Source organism: Phaenicophaeus curvirostris, chromosome 26 (genome assembly GCF_032191515.1).
Source record: "Phaenicophaeus curvirostris isolate KB17595 chromosome 26, BPBGC_Pcur_1.0, whole genome shotgun sequence".
Taxonomy (NCBI): Eukaryota; Metazoa; Chordata; class Aves; order Cuculiformes; family Cuculidae; genus Phaenicophaeus; species Phaenicophaeus curvirostris.
In genome coordinates, this window is record NC_091417.1 from 5,919,033 (window position 1) to 5,935,014 (window position 15,982).

The 15,982-nt window shown below is 50.6% G+C and overlaps 1 protein-coding gene across 3 annotated transcripts in view; it reads right to left on the reverse strand.

The window, feature by feature from the left end:
* Positions 1-1,392: 1,392 nt before the first annotated feature.
* Positions 1,393-15,982, reverse strand: part of GJC1 (gap junction protein gamma 1) — a 29,758-nt gene continuing 15,168 nt past the window's right edge. For 2 of the 3 annotated variants that reach the window (XM_069877142.1, XM_069877141.1), the window contains exons 2-4: positions 8,025-8,138; positions 3,022-3,097; positions 1,393-2,890 (exon numbers count right to left, since the gene is read on the reverse strand). In XM_069877142.1, the coding sequence (XP_069733243.1) occupies positions 1,690-2,871 (1,182 nt within the window). In that variant the 5' untranslated portion in view covers positions 2,872-2,890; positions 3,022-3,097; positions 8,025-8,138 and the 3' untranslated portion in view covers positions 1,393-1,689. Of the gene's footprint in view, positions 2,891-3,003; positions 3,098-8,024; positions 8,139-15,982 lie in introns of all 3 variants that reach the window. The other variant, XM_069877143.1, reaches the window with a different exon arrangement.

Here is a 15,982-nt window from a genome sequence, read left to right on the forward strand (position 1 = left end):
CCCAGGGTGAAAAAAGTCCCCAAACAACTCAGCAAAACACCGATTTTCAGCAAGCACGTGGGTAGAGGACAACAGTGAGAGTGTGCTCCTACACCCTTAGTTTGAACTTAACGCAAAGCCTGTGCTGAGCCGTTCTGCGGGCCGGGAGCGGGGTACGGCTCTCCCCGTGTCCTCCCGGAGCCGCGCTGCTCCCACCTGTCCCTGCCCAAACTAAACTGAGGGCACAGGGCTGAGGTAGCCAAACAGAGCAGCCTCACTTCAACCAGGCTCCAAAACATATGCAAACACATGAAAACCTAACAAAAAAACCAGAGAGCAGAGCAAGGTCCTGAATACATTATAAATAGTAGCAAGAAACATACACATTTATCAGCATCTCTCAAACACGACCGCGCACCCTTGCCAAGGAGACACTGCCAAAGGCAGTGAATACCGCGTTCTCCTGTCGCTAATTAGAAATTCAAGTGTAATGCCAAAGCCACGGAATGCCAAATCTGACTGGTCTCTCAAGCAGAAAGCTAAATCTTTCATATTGCTCTGTCTGAACTAAATTCCTCGGACATAATGGAAAGAAGAGGGATCTGGAATAAGGCAATGTCACTGATATTCCAAATGGGTTCTGTAACTCTCACAGACAGCTCGTGTGGCCGGGCTGGGGGGAGGAAGGTTCTTCCTGCTGTTTAATGCACGGAGAAACAAGCCCACCACAGCTCCATCTAACCCAATTACCTCGGAAAAGACAGAAATCCTCTCCAAAAGGTACCACAACAACCTCATGCCCTCGGGGAGCAGGGGGTTATGCAACGACAGACCTCAAAACCCATCTCCTTCCGCAGAAATCACACAAATATGTGGAATTACTGAAGCCAGCAATTCCTATTTACTTTGTTTTGGATGTCTTACAAGAGTTCGAAGTCTCTCGTCCCTCCTGTTGCATGAAGCGCGCAGGGAGGTCTGAGCCCTCGCTACGTTCCTGCTGGCACTCGTGCACACACAGTTTTCCCATCGGTGATTTTCCATAGGGTGGAAAAACCTGTTGTATTTTTCTGCCGTACACAGGAGCTACGGGAGGACAACTCATGTCACAACAAACACATCATCTCTGTAAAAGATGGAGTGAGGAACACCATTAACGGATGTTTTCCAACTCTCCCACTGCTCCATCGCTCAGGGACCGGCACCCAGGGGCTGCTCAGACATTGGAGACTCCTCCGGGCTGTCTGCAAGTTCAAGGCACTTCTGAAACGCAGCATAGGAACTTTTACATTTAAAACAAGGAAGAACGACGACGAAACTGTGGAGCACAGTAATAAAACTAGCAAAACGCTAACAGCACCCCCCACCCCACTTTCCCCTCATTAATATAAAAAGTGAAACGTCAGAGATCCAGTGTACAAATACAAAAAATTGTGCATAATAAATGTACTACAATACTGTACATACAGCATAAACCGTTCAATGAGAATGATTTAAATAGACCTATTTGTCTCCTGACTTGGAAGACAGAAGAATAAAGTCCTCTAACCCTAGAATACGTGTACAAACCCTTGCCCAGAGGTTGAATCACTAGCCAACGGTATCCCTGAATATAAGCAGAGTCAAATATTTACTTAATGGAAGCCGTTATTCAAGGGGTTGCTGGTTATGATAAACTAGGAGAACGACCACACTCTATAAATTCAGCCAACGTTAAATCCAGACGGAGTTCTTCCCGTCGCCTGACTTGCTACTGGCACTGCTTTTGTTTGAGCCTGCTTTGGGTTTCTTCTCTCTGGAACTGCTGGGATTGTTTTGGTTGTTGTAAGCCTGGATCGCGAGGTCCAGGCGCTCCTGAGCCACTTTAATTTCCCTCTGCAGATTTTCCAGGTCGGCTGGAATGTTCTCTTCGTTGCTTCCGTACTGCTGTTCCTGAGCGATGTTGGCTTTGTTCTGTCTGTAGGCCATTTTGGCGTTGGAGAGTTCCGTATATTGCATTTGCTCTGGCTTGACCGCGATGTTATAGCCAGGAGGAGCAGATGGCGTGTTCCAAGTGAAAGGGTAGTTATAGGTACCGGAGTCTTCCAGCTCTTTTCTCTTGTTGTTCAACGTGTCCCGAATTGTGCCAAATCCCAAATGAAGCATCTCCCAGACATTCAACAGCAAACACATGCAGCTCACCCCGTACATTATCAGCAGGAAAATGGTCTTTTCGGTTGGCCGTGAGATGAAACAATCTATCTTGTGCGGGCACGGCTTCCTGCTGCACACGAAAACGGGGCTGACCGCAAAGCCGTACAGAAAATACTGACCTACCAGAAAGCCGATTTCAAACGTAGTCCTCGCCAGGAGCTGCAGCACGTAAATCTTCATCAGCCCATCCTCACGGATTCGCCGCCTGCCATCGTGCTTAGCTTTGGCCGGGGCCGGCTGCTCCTTATTCTCCCGTTCGCTTTCCAACTCTATTTCTGGGTACATCATCGGGTCTTCCTCGTGGTCCTCCTCAGTCTCCTCCAAGCCACGGTGTTGTTTCCAGCGCATGGAAAAGCTTTTGCTTCGGATTCTCCTGTCGGCTTCGCTGTGTTCCACCATCCGGGCGATCTTATGGATTGCGTAGCCTAAATACATCACAGACGGAGTGGCGACAAGAATGATCTGAAAGACCCAAAACCTCACATGCGAGAGAGGAGCGAAAGCATCGTAACAAACATTCTCGCAGCCGGGCTGCTCCGTGTTGCAAACAAACTTGCTCTGTTCATCATAGTAAATGGATTCTCCTCCCACGGCCGTCAGGACGATCCGAAACACTATCAACACGGACAGCCAGATTTTGCCAACAAAGGTTGAGTGGTTGTGGATCTCCTCTAACAGACGGGTCAGGAAACTCCAACTCATGGTGGGCAAATAATTTTATCTAAAAAACAAACAACCCCCCAATATTGATGAGTTTATCAGCTCGAGCTTAAACGGGGCAAACACACAACCAAGAGAGTCAGAGAACTCCAGGATTTCCCAGCCGACACACAACCACTGCTGCAGCATCACCTGCTATCGGGAAACTCCAGCTGCCACAACTTGCTTGAATATCCCACGTCTCCTCCGCAGGCCCTTGAGAAGTCCACTATAAAAAAAAGCTGCAGTTAGCTGCCACGTCACCAACAGAACTTGCTCCCAAAGCTACCCAGAACAGAAGAGAATCATAGAATCATGAAGGCTAGAAAACTTCTCTCAGCTCATCCAGTCCAACCATCAGCCCAACACCACCGTGCCTGCTAAACCCTGTCCCCAAGTGCCACGGCCACTCGGTGTTTGAACCCCTCCAGAGATGGAAACTACCCCCCTGCCCTGGGCAGCCTCTGCCAGGGCTTCACCACTCTGTCAGTAAAGAAATTTTTCCTAATACCAAATCTAAACCTCCTCTGGCACAACTTGAGGCGATTTCCTCTCATCCCATCACTTGTTACTTGGGAGCACAGACCAGCACCCACCTCACCACAACCTCCTTTCCAGGAGATGCAAAGAGCAATGAGGTCTCCCCTCAGCCTCCTTTTCTCCAGACCAAACACCCCCAGGTCCCTCAGCCACTCCCAGAACCCCTGGGCTCCAGCCCCTTCCCCAGCTCCATTCCTGTAGTCCATCGGGTGGACTACAGGAGGGAAGTGAGATTGTGTAGGGAAAAAATCAGAAGGGCTAAGGCTCAGCTAGAAATTGGATTGGCCAAGTCTGTGAAAGATAACAAAAAATCTTTCTACAAATATATAAATAATAAAAGGCGGACTAGGGAGACCATACAGTCCCTATTGGACACAGAAGGGACAACAGTAACAGGGGATGAGGAAAAGGCTGAGGTACTTAATGCCTTCTTTGCCTCAGTCTTTAGTTGTAAGGAGGGTCTTTCCGTCTGTGTACAAACCCAGGAGCTAGAGGAGCATAATGAGGCTCCCATGATCCAAGAGGAGGTGGTCAGAGCCTTGCTAGCCCGACTGGACAGTCATAAGTCTATGGAGCCGGACGGGATTCACCCTAGGGTACTGAAGGAGCTGGCGGATGTGCTGGCCAAACCCCTTTCCATCATCTTCCAACAGTCCTGGAAGACTGGGGAAGTCCCACTGGACTGGAGGCTGGCTGATGTTGTGCCCATCTACAAAAAGGGCCGCAGGGAGGACCCAGGAAACTACAGGCCTGTCAGTCTGACCTCAGTGCCAGGGAAAGTCATGGAGCAGGTGATCTTGAGTGCTATCATGAAGCACATGCAAGAGAACCAGGTGATCAGGCCCAGTCAACATGGGTTCACAAAAGGCAGGTCTTGCCAGACTAACCTGATCGCCTTCTATGACAAAGTGACCCGGCTACTGGATGAGGGAAAGGCTGTGGATGTGGTCTTCCTGGACTTCAGCAAAGCCTTTGACACAGTTTCTCACAGCGTTCTGCTTGAGAAACTGTCAGCCTCTGGGCTGGACAGGCGCACACTCTCCTGGGTGGAAAACTGGTTGGATGGCCGGGCCGAGAGAGTGGTGGTAAATGGTGTGAAATCCAGCTGGAGGCCAGTGACAAGTGGGGTTCCCCAGGGCTCAGTGCTGGGTCCAGCCCTGTTCAATGTCTTCATCAATGACCTGGATGAAGGCATCGAATGCACCCTTAGCAAGTTTGCGGACGACACTAAGCTGGGTGGAAGTGTCGATCTGCTGGAGGGTCGGGAGGCTCTGCAAAGGGATCTGAACAGGCTGGACCGCTGGGCAGAGTCCAATGGCATGAGGTTTAACAAGGCCAAATGCCGGGTCCTTCACTTGGGGCACAACAACCCTATGCAGTGCTACAGACTGGGAGAAGTCTGTCTAGAAAGCTGCCTGGAGGAGAGGGACCTGGGGGTGTTGGTTGACAGCCGACTGAATATGAGCCAGCAGTGTGCCCAGGTGGCCAAGAAGGCCAATGGCATCTTGGCTTGGATCAGAAACGGCGTGACCAGCAGGTCCAGGGAGGTTATCCTCCCTCTGTACTCGGCACTGGTGAGACCGCTCCTCGAATCCTGTGTTCAGTTCTGGGCCCCTCACCACAAGAAGGATGTTGAGGCTCTGGAGAGAGTACAGAGAAGAGCAACAAAGCTGGTGAAAGGGCTGGAGAACAGGCCTTATGAGGAGCGGCTGAGAGAGCTGGGGTTGTTTAGCCTGGAGAAGAGGAGGCTGAGGGGTGACCTCATTGCTCTCTACAACTACCTGAAAGGATGTTGTAGAGAGGAGGGTGCTGGCCTCTTCTCCCAAGTGACAGGGGACAGGACAAGAGGGAATGGCCTCAAGCTCCAACAGGGGAGGTTTAGGCTAGACGTTAGGAAAAAATTCTTTACAGAAAGGGTCATTGGGCACTGGAACAGGCTGCCCAGGGAGGTGGTTGAGTCACCTTCCCTGGAGGTGTTTAAGGCACGGGTGGACGAGGTGCTGAGGGATATGGTTTAGTGTTTGGTAGGAACGGTTGGACTCGGTGATCCGGTGGGTCTCTTCCAACCTGGTTATTCTGTGATTCTGTGATTCCCCTGAAATCCAGCTGCTCTGTATTTCAAATGTTAATAAAAATATTTATACTTCAGGCTGAAACCAGCAACCCAGTGGATCGACAGCCAAGCTCCTGTGGAATGTTATGGGTCCTCTTGGCTGTGTCCCACCACTGACAGCAGGATTTATTTTAACTGCATGGAGGTGACCAAGCCCTGTCAAAGCCTGAGTGAGCGATCTCGGCCTCAACCACAGCCCACAGAGAGAAACTGTCCTCTCCATGGGTAACGCCAGCTCTCCTGAGACAGACATGAACCACCAGGTCAAACCAGGGAAGTGGACAACTGCTGCTATCCTTGATTTAAAGACAGGACCAACCTGAGGGACCTGGGCAGGTTTCAAGGCTAGACACAGGGTCTGACCCAAGGACCATCTGGCTTCTAATCTGATGCTCAAACTGCTCTATGGATTTGGGTTCAGCCCCTTAGGGAGGCTAAAAATCATCTTTGGGGGCCAGAAAAGGCTTCAGTGTATATTTCATAAAGGTTTTCCTAGAATCATAGAATGGTTTGGGTTGGAAGGGACCTCAAAGTCAGTTCCACTCCCTGCCATGGGCAGGGACACCTCCCACTGGATCAGGGGCTCCAACCTGGCCTTGAACCCCTCCAGGGATGGGGCAGCCACCACTGCTCTGGGCAACCTGGGCCACAGCCTCCACACACTCATCATGAAGAATTTCTTCCTAAGATCTCATCTTAACCTCCCCTCTTTCAGCTCAGAACTGTTCCCCTCATCCCATCCCTGCACTCCCTGATCTGGAGCTCCTTCCCAGCTTTCCTGGAGTCCCTTTCAGTCCTGGAAGCTGCTCTAAGGGGAGTTTTGGGAGCGTAGAGGAAAATTGAGTTAAAAAAGGTTATCTGCCTAAAGTTTTAGTAGAGATGCAACAGGAGAAATCAGTAGGGGCTCAGGGCTGGCGAAGCTGTGAAGTGTGAATGAAACTTCGTGATATTACAGACCCTTGTGGAACTCCAGGAACTGATGAAACACTGAGCACAGGAGGAACTGCTGATGCCGTTAATGCACAGGGGAGGAGATAGCTTTCAGTCCCCCGATGATGTCAAACATTGGTTTGTCAAACATTATTGATGAAGATTTTTACATCAGAACAACAAGCCTAAACCCAGAATTGGACAAATCTCTGGCTCTCGGATCTTAGAAGTGATTTATGCCAAACCTGGAGCGAATCCAGGAGAGTGGAGGAAAACCAGTAGTTGTGACTATTCAGCTTCTTCCACACAGTGACAGTGGTTCACAGGCAACATGAGATTTGTGGGGACGCAATCAATATGGAATTACAGGATAGAAATGTTATAAGCATGGTCAGCAGGTCAAGAAAGGTGATTCTGCCCCTCTATTCCTCTCTGGTGAGAACTCATCTGGAGTGTTGTGTCCAGTTCCAGAATCCTCAACATAAGAAGGAGATGGAGCTGTTGGAACGGGTCCAGAGGAGGCTACAAAGATGATCAGAGGGCTGGAGCACCTCCCAGATGAGGGCTGAGAGAGTTGGGCTTGTTCAGCCTGGAGAAGGAAAGGCTCCAAGGAGACCTTAGAGAGACCTTCCAGTACCTGAAGGGGCTACAAGAAAGCTGGGGAGGGACTGTTTACAAAGACCTGAAGTGATGGGGCTAGAGGCAATGAGTAAAAACTGGAGAGAGGCAGATTTAGACTAGACATTAGGAAGAATTTCTTCACAATGAGGGTGGGGAGGCCCTGGAACAGGTTTCCCAGGGAAGTTCTGGCTGCCCCATCTCTGGAGGGGTTCAAGTCCAGGTTGGATGAGCCCTGGGTAACCTTATCCAGTGGGAGGTGTCCCTGCCCATGGCAGGGGAGTGGAACTAGATGATCTTTAAGGTCCCTTCCAATCCAAACTATTCTGTGATTCTATGATTCTATCCCCTTTCCAGTGAAATTCAGTGCTTCATTGGAAAGGCAACAGCACGGACACAATGCCCACGGGCTGTGTGGGACAATCTGATTTATTACTTCATGACAGGGTGAGGAAAAAATACTGCAATAGAGTATTAAAAAAGCCCACATTAAGTGGATGGAAAGTAACTCAGACCTTGACAAATGATTCCCACAACAGAACCAGAAGCAATTGTGTGTAATTACAGCAAGGACAAGGACCAGGCCTGGCAACCCAGCTGTGTTTTCCCTGGATTCGAGCAGAAAATGGCTGCGGACAAAGTCAGCAAATGGCACAGAAGTTTGCAGGCTGACAGAGAAAGATGAGTGTTAGCAGTGAGGCAGAAACACCCAGGCTGCTCGAGAGGCCGCAGCCACTGAAACAAAAGCAAAGCTTTAACCAAGCTCAATGCAGCCGCGCGGCTAAGCCAGAGACCAGCGGTCGGCTCTTAAAGAACAGAACAGCGACTCTGGACACCAGCTGGTGGGGAAGGGAGGGAGGACGAGGGTCTCAGAGAACGCTGATGGTACTGCAGAGGTGAGTGAGGCAATCCTGGCCATGCCACGTGCCTATGGGAGCGCGGTGGGTGCGCTTACCTCCTCGTTAGCCCGACGGCACCCAGGGTCTGCGTCTGCATCCTTCACAAGTTGCTTAGACATCAGCGAGCGAATCTGTTAGTCTGGAGACCAGCTGAGGAACGGGGAAGATGCCTGAAAGTGAGAGATTAGAGAGTTCAAGTTGTTTAGCTGGGAAATATGGAAGGAAAGGAAGGCTTCCCAGTGAATCGCTTAACCTAGCAGCTGTCAGTTGTGCACATCATCAACCCAAGGTTTGCCATCAAAGCTCTTCTTTTTGCACAACCCTGATATTATTGTGCTGAAACACAATAATAAGACACCCGAGCGCAGCTCTGCAACCCCAAACTCTGTGTTCGTGGGACAAGACAGCACTTCACACACCTGGATGTTTGGCATTTCCCAGCAGCTTGGTCATGTTAGGAGGCAAAACGGGGGGCAGAGAAGGTCTGGGGGCCCTGCCTCGCCTGCAGGGGCTCCGATATGCTGGAATATAGCCAATATCCACACCGGGAACTGGGGTTCCAGAGGGAAGAGCCACAACACCCACAGTTACAGCAAACTGCTCCACCAGCCTCGGCAGAAAAGCACAGACGTGTACTGGGACAAGAGTGAAGACGAGTTTAAGCTTAAATTTTCAGTCACTGAAAACAAGAGAGCCAGACTCTTTTCTAAAAGTAAACCACTAAGTTGATTTTGAATTAATTAAATGCTGTTGCCAGCGTAAATCTGGAATAAGAGAGGAACCAGCCTATAAATTCCCAGATGCTGTCAAGGTTTATTCATCAGTGGTTAAGAACTGAGAAGTCTAAAATTTGGGCTGGTTTCATTAAGAGTGGGGACACTGAACCTCTCTCTACCTTTCAGACGAGCTGCTGCCTTGACCTCAAACACATCCTTTCCAAGTATTTACAACCCTTCCATGGGGAGCATTTTCTCTCTGCAGACCACGTACCTGTGGTCGGCTCCTACCGCCCCTCAGCAGCTACAGAAGCAGAGCGGGGGAGGCAGTGGGTCACCCCTTGCTCCTCAGACTTTGCTCAGAGCCCAGCTGCTGCTCCAAGAGGAAACATCACCGCAGGGCACATCCCTCTGGGCTGCTTTCAAACTGGCTTCAGGAGAACGATGGGGATTCATGCCCTGGATTTCAAGGATGATACAAGTGAAGAGTGTGACAAACCTACGTACAGATGCTGACCGCACAGACCATTTCATGCAGGTTAACGACAGCCTCCAGAAGTGGAAATCAGTGTTATCTGCCATAGGTTTAATGACAAAGAGTTCCAGCAATAGAGGGTTCTGGCTGCGGAGATCTGAAGCTGCTGAGGAGCTCTGATTCCTTCAGCAAGAGGCTTGGAGCACCTTCCGTACGAGGACAGGCTGAGAGAGTTGGGGTTGTTCAGCCTGGAGAAGACAAGGCTGCAGGGAGACCTTAGAACCAGGTACTGTCTCTGAGGAGCTCCAGGGAAGCTGGGGAGGGGCTCTGGATCAGGGAGTGCAGGAACAGGATGAGGGGAATGGTTTGAAGCTGCAAGAGGGGAGATTGAGATAAGATCATAGGAAGAAATGTTTTGCTGTGAGGGTGGGGAAGCCCAGGTTGCCCAGAGCAGTGGTGGCTGCCCCATCCCTGGAGGGGTTCAAGGCCAGGTTGGATGGGGCTTGGAGGCCCTGATCCAGTGGGAGGTGTCCCTGCCATGGCAGGGGTGGGACTGGATGGGCTTTGAGGTGCCCTCCAACCCAAACCATTTTCTCATGCTAAACTTAGTTTTAGTCCAGAGCAGAGCTCCTGACACAAATACGGGAGAATTCACCAGCAGACCAAGAACTCCTTTGCCTGTTCAGTGAAACAGCCTGTCATTAAACTCTTCGTTTGCTGGAAACATTCAGCCCATCCAAATTAAAAACAACGTGAAACCAAAAATTCCAGGCAGAATGACAGCATTAGGAACAGGGGAATCCTGCTACTTCCCGGGAAGGACCAAGGCTGGAGACTGCCTGGTTCTGCCTTTCCGACACAGCTCCATAACCTCCTCCTAACGTACACTGAGCATCTCCCAGATTTGTTGTTCTGGCAACATTTAACTCAATCATTTTCCGTTGTTTGAAATAAGAGTCTATGGACACCGACGCACGTCTGAAAAAGGCGAAATGTCAGCAATTTCAGCTAATTTAAGTCATGCCAGAATGTGCCTTTGCAAGAGACTTTCATTCCTTGTATTTGTCATCAGCTCTTCTAGCACTTCCAGCGAGGAGGCTCCTTAGAGCGGGCAGGATCCGCGATGCACACGACAGGATGCTTTGCTCTGACAGCAAGCTGGCTCCTGCAAATTAAAACTTTGCAGACGCTGACATCCAGAAAGAATAAAGGAGAATTACTGTGATGGGCTCCTGCCAGCCAGCGAGGGAAGAAATGCACCTCCAAGGAACAAGCCACTGTGGCAATCTTAAATTTCTGCCTTTGGCTGAGCTGGGTAAAGTGGCAGGGACAGTCAGAGGACAGGAAGGACGGAGGGAGCTGGATCCACTCTTCCTGTGGTGAAACCCTCCCAGCAGTGGCTCCACGCCCCTGGGATGCACGGCACCCATCAGATGGTGCAGAACGTGGCAACCAAGTTTTAAGAAGGCTCTGAGAGGACTTTATAGCGACCTTCCAGTGCTTGAAGGGGTTAAAAGAGAGCTGAGGAGGGACTGTTTACAAAGGCATGAAGTGACGGGACAGGGGAAATGGGTATAAACTGGAGAGAGGCAGATTCAGACTAGACAGAAGGAGGAATTTCTTCACGATGAGGCTGGTGAGGCACTGGGAATAGGTTGCCCAGGGAAGTGGTGGCTGCTCCATCCCTGGAGGTGTTGGGGTTGGATGGAGATATGGGCAGCCTGATCCAGTGGGAGGTGTCCCTGCCCATAGCAGGGCTTGGAACTGGATGATCTTTAAGGTCCCTTCCAACCCAAACTATTCTATGATTCTATGATTCTGTGATTCTATGAACATCAGCAGAGAATTGGGGATGGATGGATGGATGGATGGATGGATGGATGGATGGATGGATGGATGGATGGATGGATGCATGGATGGATGGATGGATGGGTGGAGAGCAGCCCTGCAGAGAAGGACTTGGAGATACTGGAGGCTGAAGAATCAGACATGAGCCAGCAATGTGCCCCTGTAGCCCAGAAAGCCAACCACACCCCGGGCTGCATCAAAACAGCGTGGCCAGCAGGGCAAGTGAGGGGGTGCTCTGGGGTCCCCAACACAAGACAGATATGGACCTGCTGGAGTCGGTCCAGAGGAGGAAATCAAAATGATCTGAGGACTGGAGCAGCTCTGTTGTGGAGAGAGGCTGTGAGAGGTGGGGTTGTCCAGCCTGGAGAGGAGGAGGCTCCAGGGAGAGCTGATTGCAGCTTCTTGGTCTATAAAAGGGTCTCAGAAGAAAAAAGGGGACTTTTTACCAGGGCCTGTAGGGACAGTACAAGGGGCGATGGTTTTAAACAGACAGAGGGCAGGTTTAGACAGGACAGGAGGAAGAATTTTTTCATCGTAAGGGTTGGGAGGCCCTGGCCCAGGTTGCCCAGAGCAGTGGTGGCTGCCCCATCCCTGGAGGGGTTCAAGGCCAGGTTGGATGGGGCTTGGAGCAACCAGATCCAGTGGGAGGTGTCCCTGCCCATGGCAGGAGGGTTGACTGGGTGACCTTTCGAGGCCCCTTTCACCCCAACCTGCCCTGCCCTCTCCACCTGGCTGGCCAACACTGTCCCCTGACAGTTCCAAACACCCTCCCCTGGCTACAACCCCATGGGCTTTGGCTCCCAACTGAGTTTTCCCAGCAACAGAGGCAAAGTGCTGCATAGGAACACGCCTTCCAGCCCTGAGACCCAGCTCCCAAGGGGAAACAGAGAGCTGAAGCTCTCGGCTCTCTCTGAATCTCCCCAGCTCACCCGCACCTCCTCAGACGAGGTTTGAGGAGAAAAATTCTATAGCCAAAAAGCAGTTATTTAGGGGAATATATTAACAGGAAGACTTTTTCCCCCTTAAAACATGTCCTCTGCTGTCATGCTAATGAAATTTGATTAATTTATTAATTATATATTTGGTTTGGTTTGGTTTTAAGTAGTTTAAAAAAGACATGTGCTGAGCAGAAAAAAAATAATTCACGAATAAATGCATGGCAATTCTGTTGATAATCAGAAGAGGTTTCATGCTGCATGAAAGTGAAATTGGGCCCACAGGCTAATTAAAATAGGATTTGAATTAGGATGAATGGATAATTAGCATTATTCATTCAAATCTCATTTACATTGGGATGTAAGAAGCTGCATTAGTTTAGGGGAAGCACGGGGGCTCTTTTTGACCTGACAAATTAATAAGACTTTGTTGTTGAGGAAGGAGAAGGTTGTGGCCAGAGCCATGTGGGACCATCCTATCTTTCAGTAGCATTAAGGAATTAACCTGGTCCTGGTGGAGGCTCCCTCAGGGCGTGGATCTCAGACGCAGTAATAGCGAGGGGGAAGAAATTATTTCAGTCCTGGGATGGCCAGTGGGTTGAGGGAGGGGATGCTCCTGCTCTGCTCTGGTGAGATCCCACCTGGAGCCCTGTGCCCGATCTGGGGTCCCCAGCACAAGGCAGACACGGACCTGTCAGAGAGGGTCCAGAGCAGGGCTACAAACATGATCTGAGAGGTGAGACAGCTCTGCTTCTGAGAGAGGCTGAGAGAGCTGGTCTTGTTCAGCCTGGAGAAGAGAAGGCTCCAGGGAGACCTTAGAGCAGCTTCCAGTACAGGAAGGGGCTCCAGGAAAGCTGGGGAGGGGCTCTGGATCAGGGAGTGCAGGAACAGGATAAGGGAGAATGGTTTTCCGCTGAAAAAGGAGAGATTGAGATGAGATTTTAGGAAGAAATGTTTTCCTGTGAGGGTGGAGAGGTCCTGGCCCAGGTTGCCCAGAGCAGGGGTGGCTGCCCCATGCCTGGAGGGGTTCAAGGCCAGGTTGGATGGGGCTGGGAGCCCCTGATCCAGTGGGAGGTGTCCCTGACCTTGGCAGGGGTGGCACTGGATGGGCTTTGAGGTCCCTTCCAACCCAAAACATCCCATGATTCTATGACGTCTCTGGGATAAGAGAATTCAGTGCTACCACCTTTCCACCATTCCTGAAAGAAGTGGGTTCAAGCACCACCAAATTTATTTCTGTTTTTCAGAGGGGTTTCCAGCCCTCTACAGCTGGAAAAGAATAAGAAAACAACTGCACTGAAATCTATTTCTTAATCTATCTTATAGAGTATTTGGGAATGAAACAGCTGGTAGTTTTTGGACAACACACGGTGCTTTTCCAAGTAGCGACTCGCTCATCTGGCAAGTCTCCCATGGCAAAAAGCAGAGGGTGGTTTGGAAAAAGCCCCAGCATCAATGTTAATTTGGAAATAATTTCTGAGCAGTGCCTTCCAATCCTAAGGATGCTAACGAGGTTCTGCTGATCCCTAGACCAGTCCCTCCCACTGTAAAAAAACCCCTCGGTGAATTATGAGGCCGCAGATCCTACGCAGGATATAAATAGAACACGAAAATATGGGTAAGAGGTAGAGATACACTAAGATTCTTGTGCTGTCAAAAAAATACGGATGTCAAATATGGATCTCCTTGAAAATCAACATCCACATCCCCAGCCTAAAGATAAACCGGGATCTGCGGAGAGAGACGAACCTCCAGCAGGCTCGGTGTGCCCTCGAGGTGACACAAACATGGAAGCCAAGTGACAATTTTAGCAACACTCCCCCGCAGTGACACGATTCACATGAAATTGCGACGCGTTTCGCGCTGGCCAAACCCGGCGTTCGCTTCACCTCCGGCAGCCGCGTTCCTCTGGGAAGCAGCGTTTGCAGACCCCCCGACTTTGGAGGGGGCAGCCCGCGGGTCCTGTGCCGCAGCACAAGGATGCGATGAGCCCGCGGTGACAACGGCTGCGTCAAGAACGGAGACTGGGCTGCAGGGTCTCTGTCATCCCACAGAGTTTTGAGAGACCTGTTCTGGGGTCTGTGTCAGCCTGAGTCCCTCCGCACACACTTGGCACTCAGCATAGAATCACAGAATCATAGAATCACAGAATCACAGAATCACGGAATCATGGAATCACAGAATCATGGAATCATAGAATAGTTTGGGTTGGAAGGGACCTCAAAGATCATCTAGTTCCAACCCCCCTGCCATGGGCTGGGACATCCCACTAGATCAGGATACCCAAGGCTCATCCAACCTGGCCTTGAACATCTCCAGGGATGGGGCAGCCACAATTTCCCTTGGCAACATGTTCCAGTGTCTCCCCACTCTCATGGAATCATAGAATCACCACGTTGGAAAAGACCCACCAGATCATCGAGTCCAACCATTCCTATCAAACACTATCAAAACACTATCAAAACTTCACTCACGGTGAAGAAATTCTTCCTAATGCCTAGTCCAAATCTGCCCCTCTCCAGCTTCTATCCCAAGCATCCCAGCCCCTGTGTGCTCGCACGGAGACTGGGACAGCGAGCTCCCCAGCTGGGCATTTCTGGAGCAACTCAGGACCTGTCAGACTCCCCGCAAAGCTCATCAGATCTGCCCTGCAGACGCGAGGTAGCGCGGAGCAGACGCCGGAGGAGACACCGGCCCCAGGTGATGCGAGTGCCCTGGTGACGTGAAATGTAACGTACAGCAACACTCTTTCCCTGCGTAATCGAGCTGAAAACAAGGAATTACAGGGGAGGTAAAGGTAAAAGCTGAAGCTCAAGCCACAATAGAGAAAACATGCAGCGCTGATCTTTGTGCGATCCAGGGCAAGAGTTTAACCAGAGCCTGAGCTCCTGGACTGCAGCCCAGCCTGCAGACAGCAGGGCAGAGGGCTTGTATTTGTACCTTTAAATACAAAGATCGTGAGGGTTATCTGTAACAAAGACCGTTGCTACCAACAGGAATGACCACCAGCCTGGGTGAGTGTGTTTTCATTGTGGATTCAGGCCCACAAAACATTCCTGACGTGAGCTGCCAATTCCCTTTCTTCCACACCAAGTGGATCCCACAGGCTTTCCATGAGATGATCATACACACACAACACTCATCTCCCAAACACCCAGAAGTTCCTTCCGGGAGCTGCTCCCACACCAGACATCCATCTGATAGGACACCACGTGCTCCTCACCTCAGGGCTCCTAGATTCAGGTTCAGGCACACAGAGTTACCGCTGGTCAAAGTGTTTCAAACACCAAATGCTCAGCAAGTCCAAGGCTGCAACAGCTTCTTTGTAAGCAACAGAACCAGCCGCTTACCGCAGCCGCTTGTTGATGCTCTGAAGGTGCTTAACCTCTGGGTTCTCTCGTACCCACCAGCACTATCCTAAGAAAGGCACAATATTCAAACCACGCGCTCCACCTCTGCACACAAGGGCATCTGGAGCAGACCAGCCTGGCTTCAAATACCTCTGAGGATGGAGAATCTCCAGCCTCTCTGGGCAACCTGTTCCTACATCAGGTCACACTCACAGTTAAAAAAGCTTTTCTGATGTTTAAGTGGAATTCCCCGTGCCTCGGTCTGCGCCCAGCACCATTCCCTGGTGAGAGGAGCCTAGGACAACAGCAGCAAAGCCATTTCCCTGTAAGAACACAGGTTATGGAGGGGGGACAGGTTACAGGGACCTGACACGCTGGATGCTGCGAGCTACGATCCGTCCCGTTCGCAGCGCAGAATGACCTGGGACAGCACGGCTGCTGCCGCACGGTCACCCCGACAGGCCCTGTGCAGCTCCACTGGCGCTACAGACACAAAACACAATTAAAATATTAACAATACAGAATGAGAGGATTGTTTGGTTGGAAAAGACACGTGAGATTGAGTCCAGCTGTTCACTATTGTGCTGTTCACTACGGCACCTCTGCTCTCAGCAGTTCTTTCGACAAATACAGGCAACGAAAGGGTAAAGACTGAAAAAATCCAGTGGGAACGATGACAAAGGGCAGGGA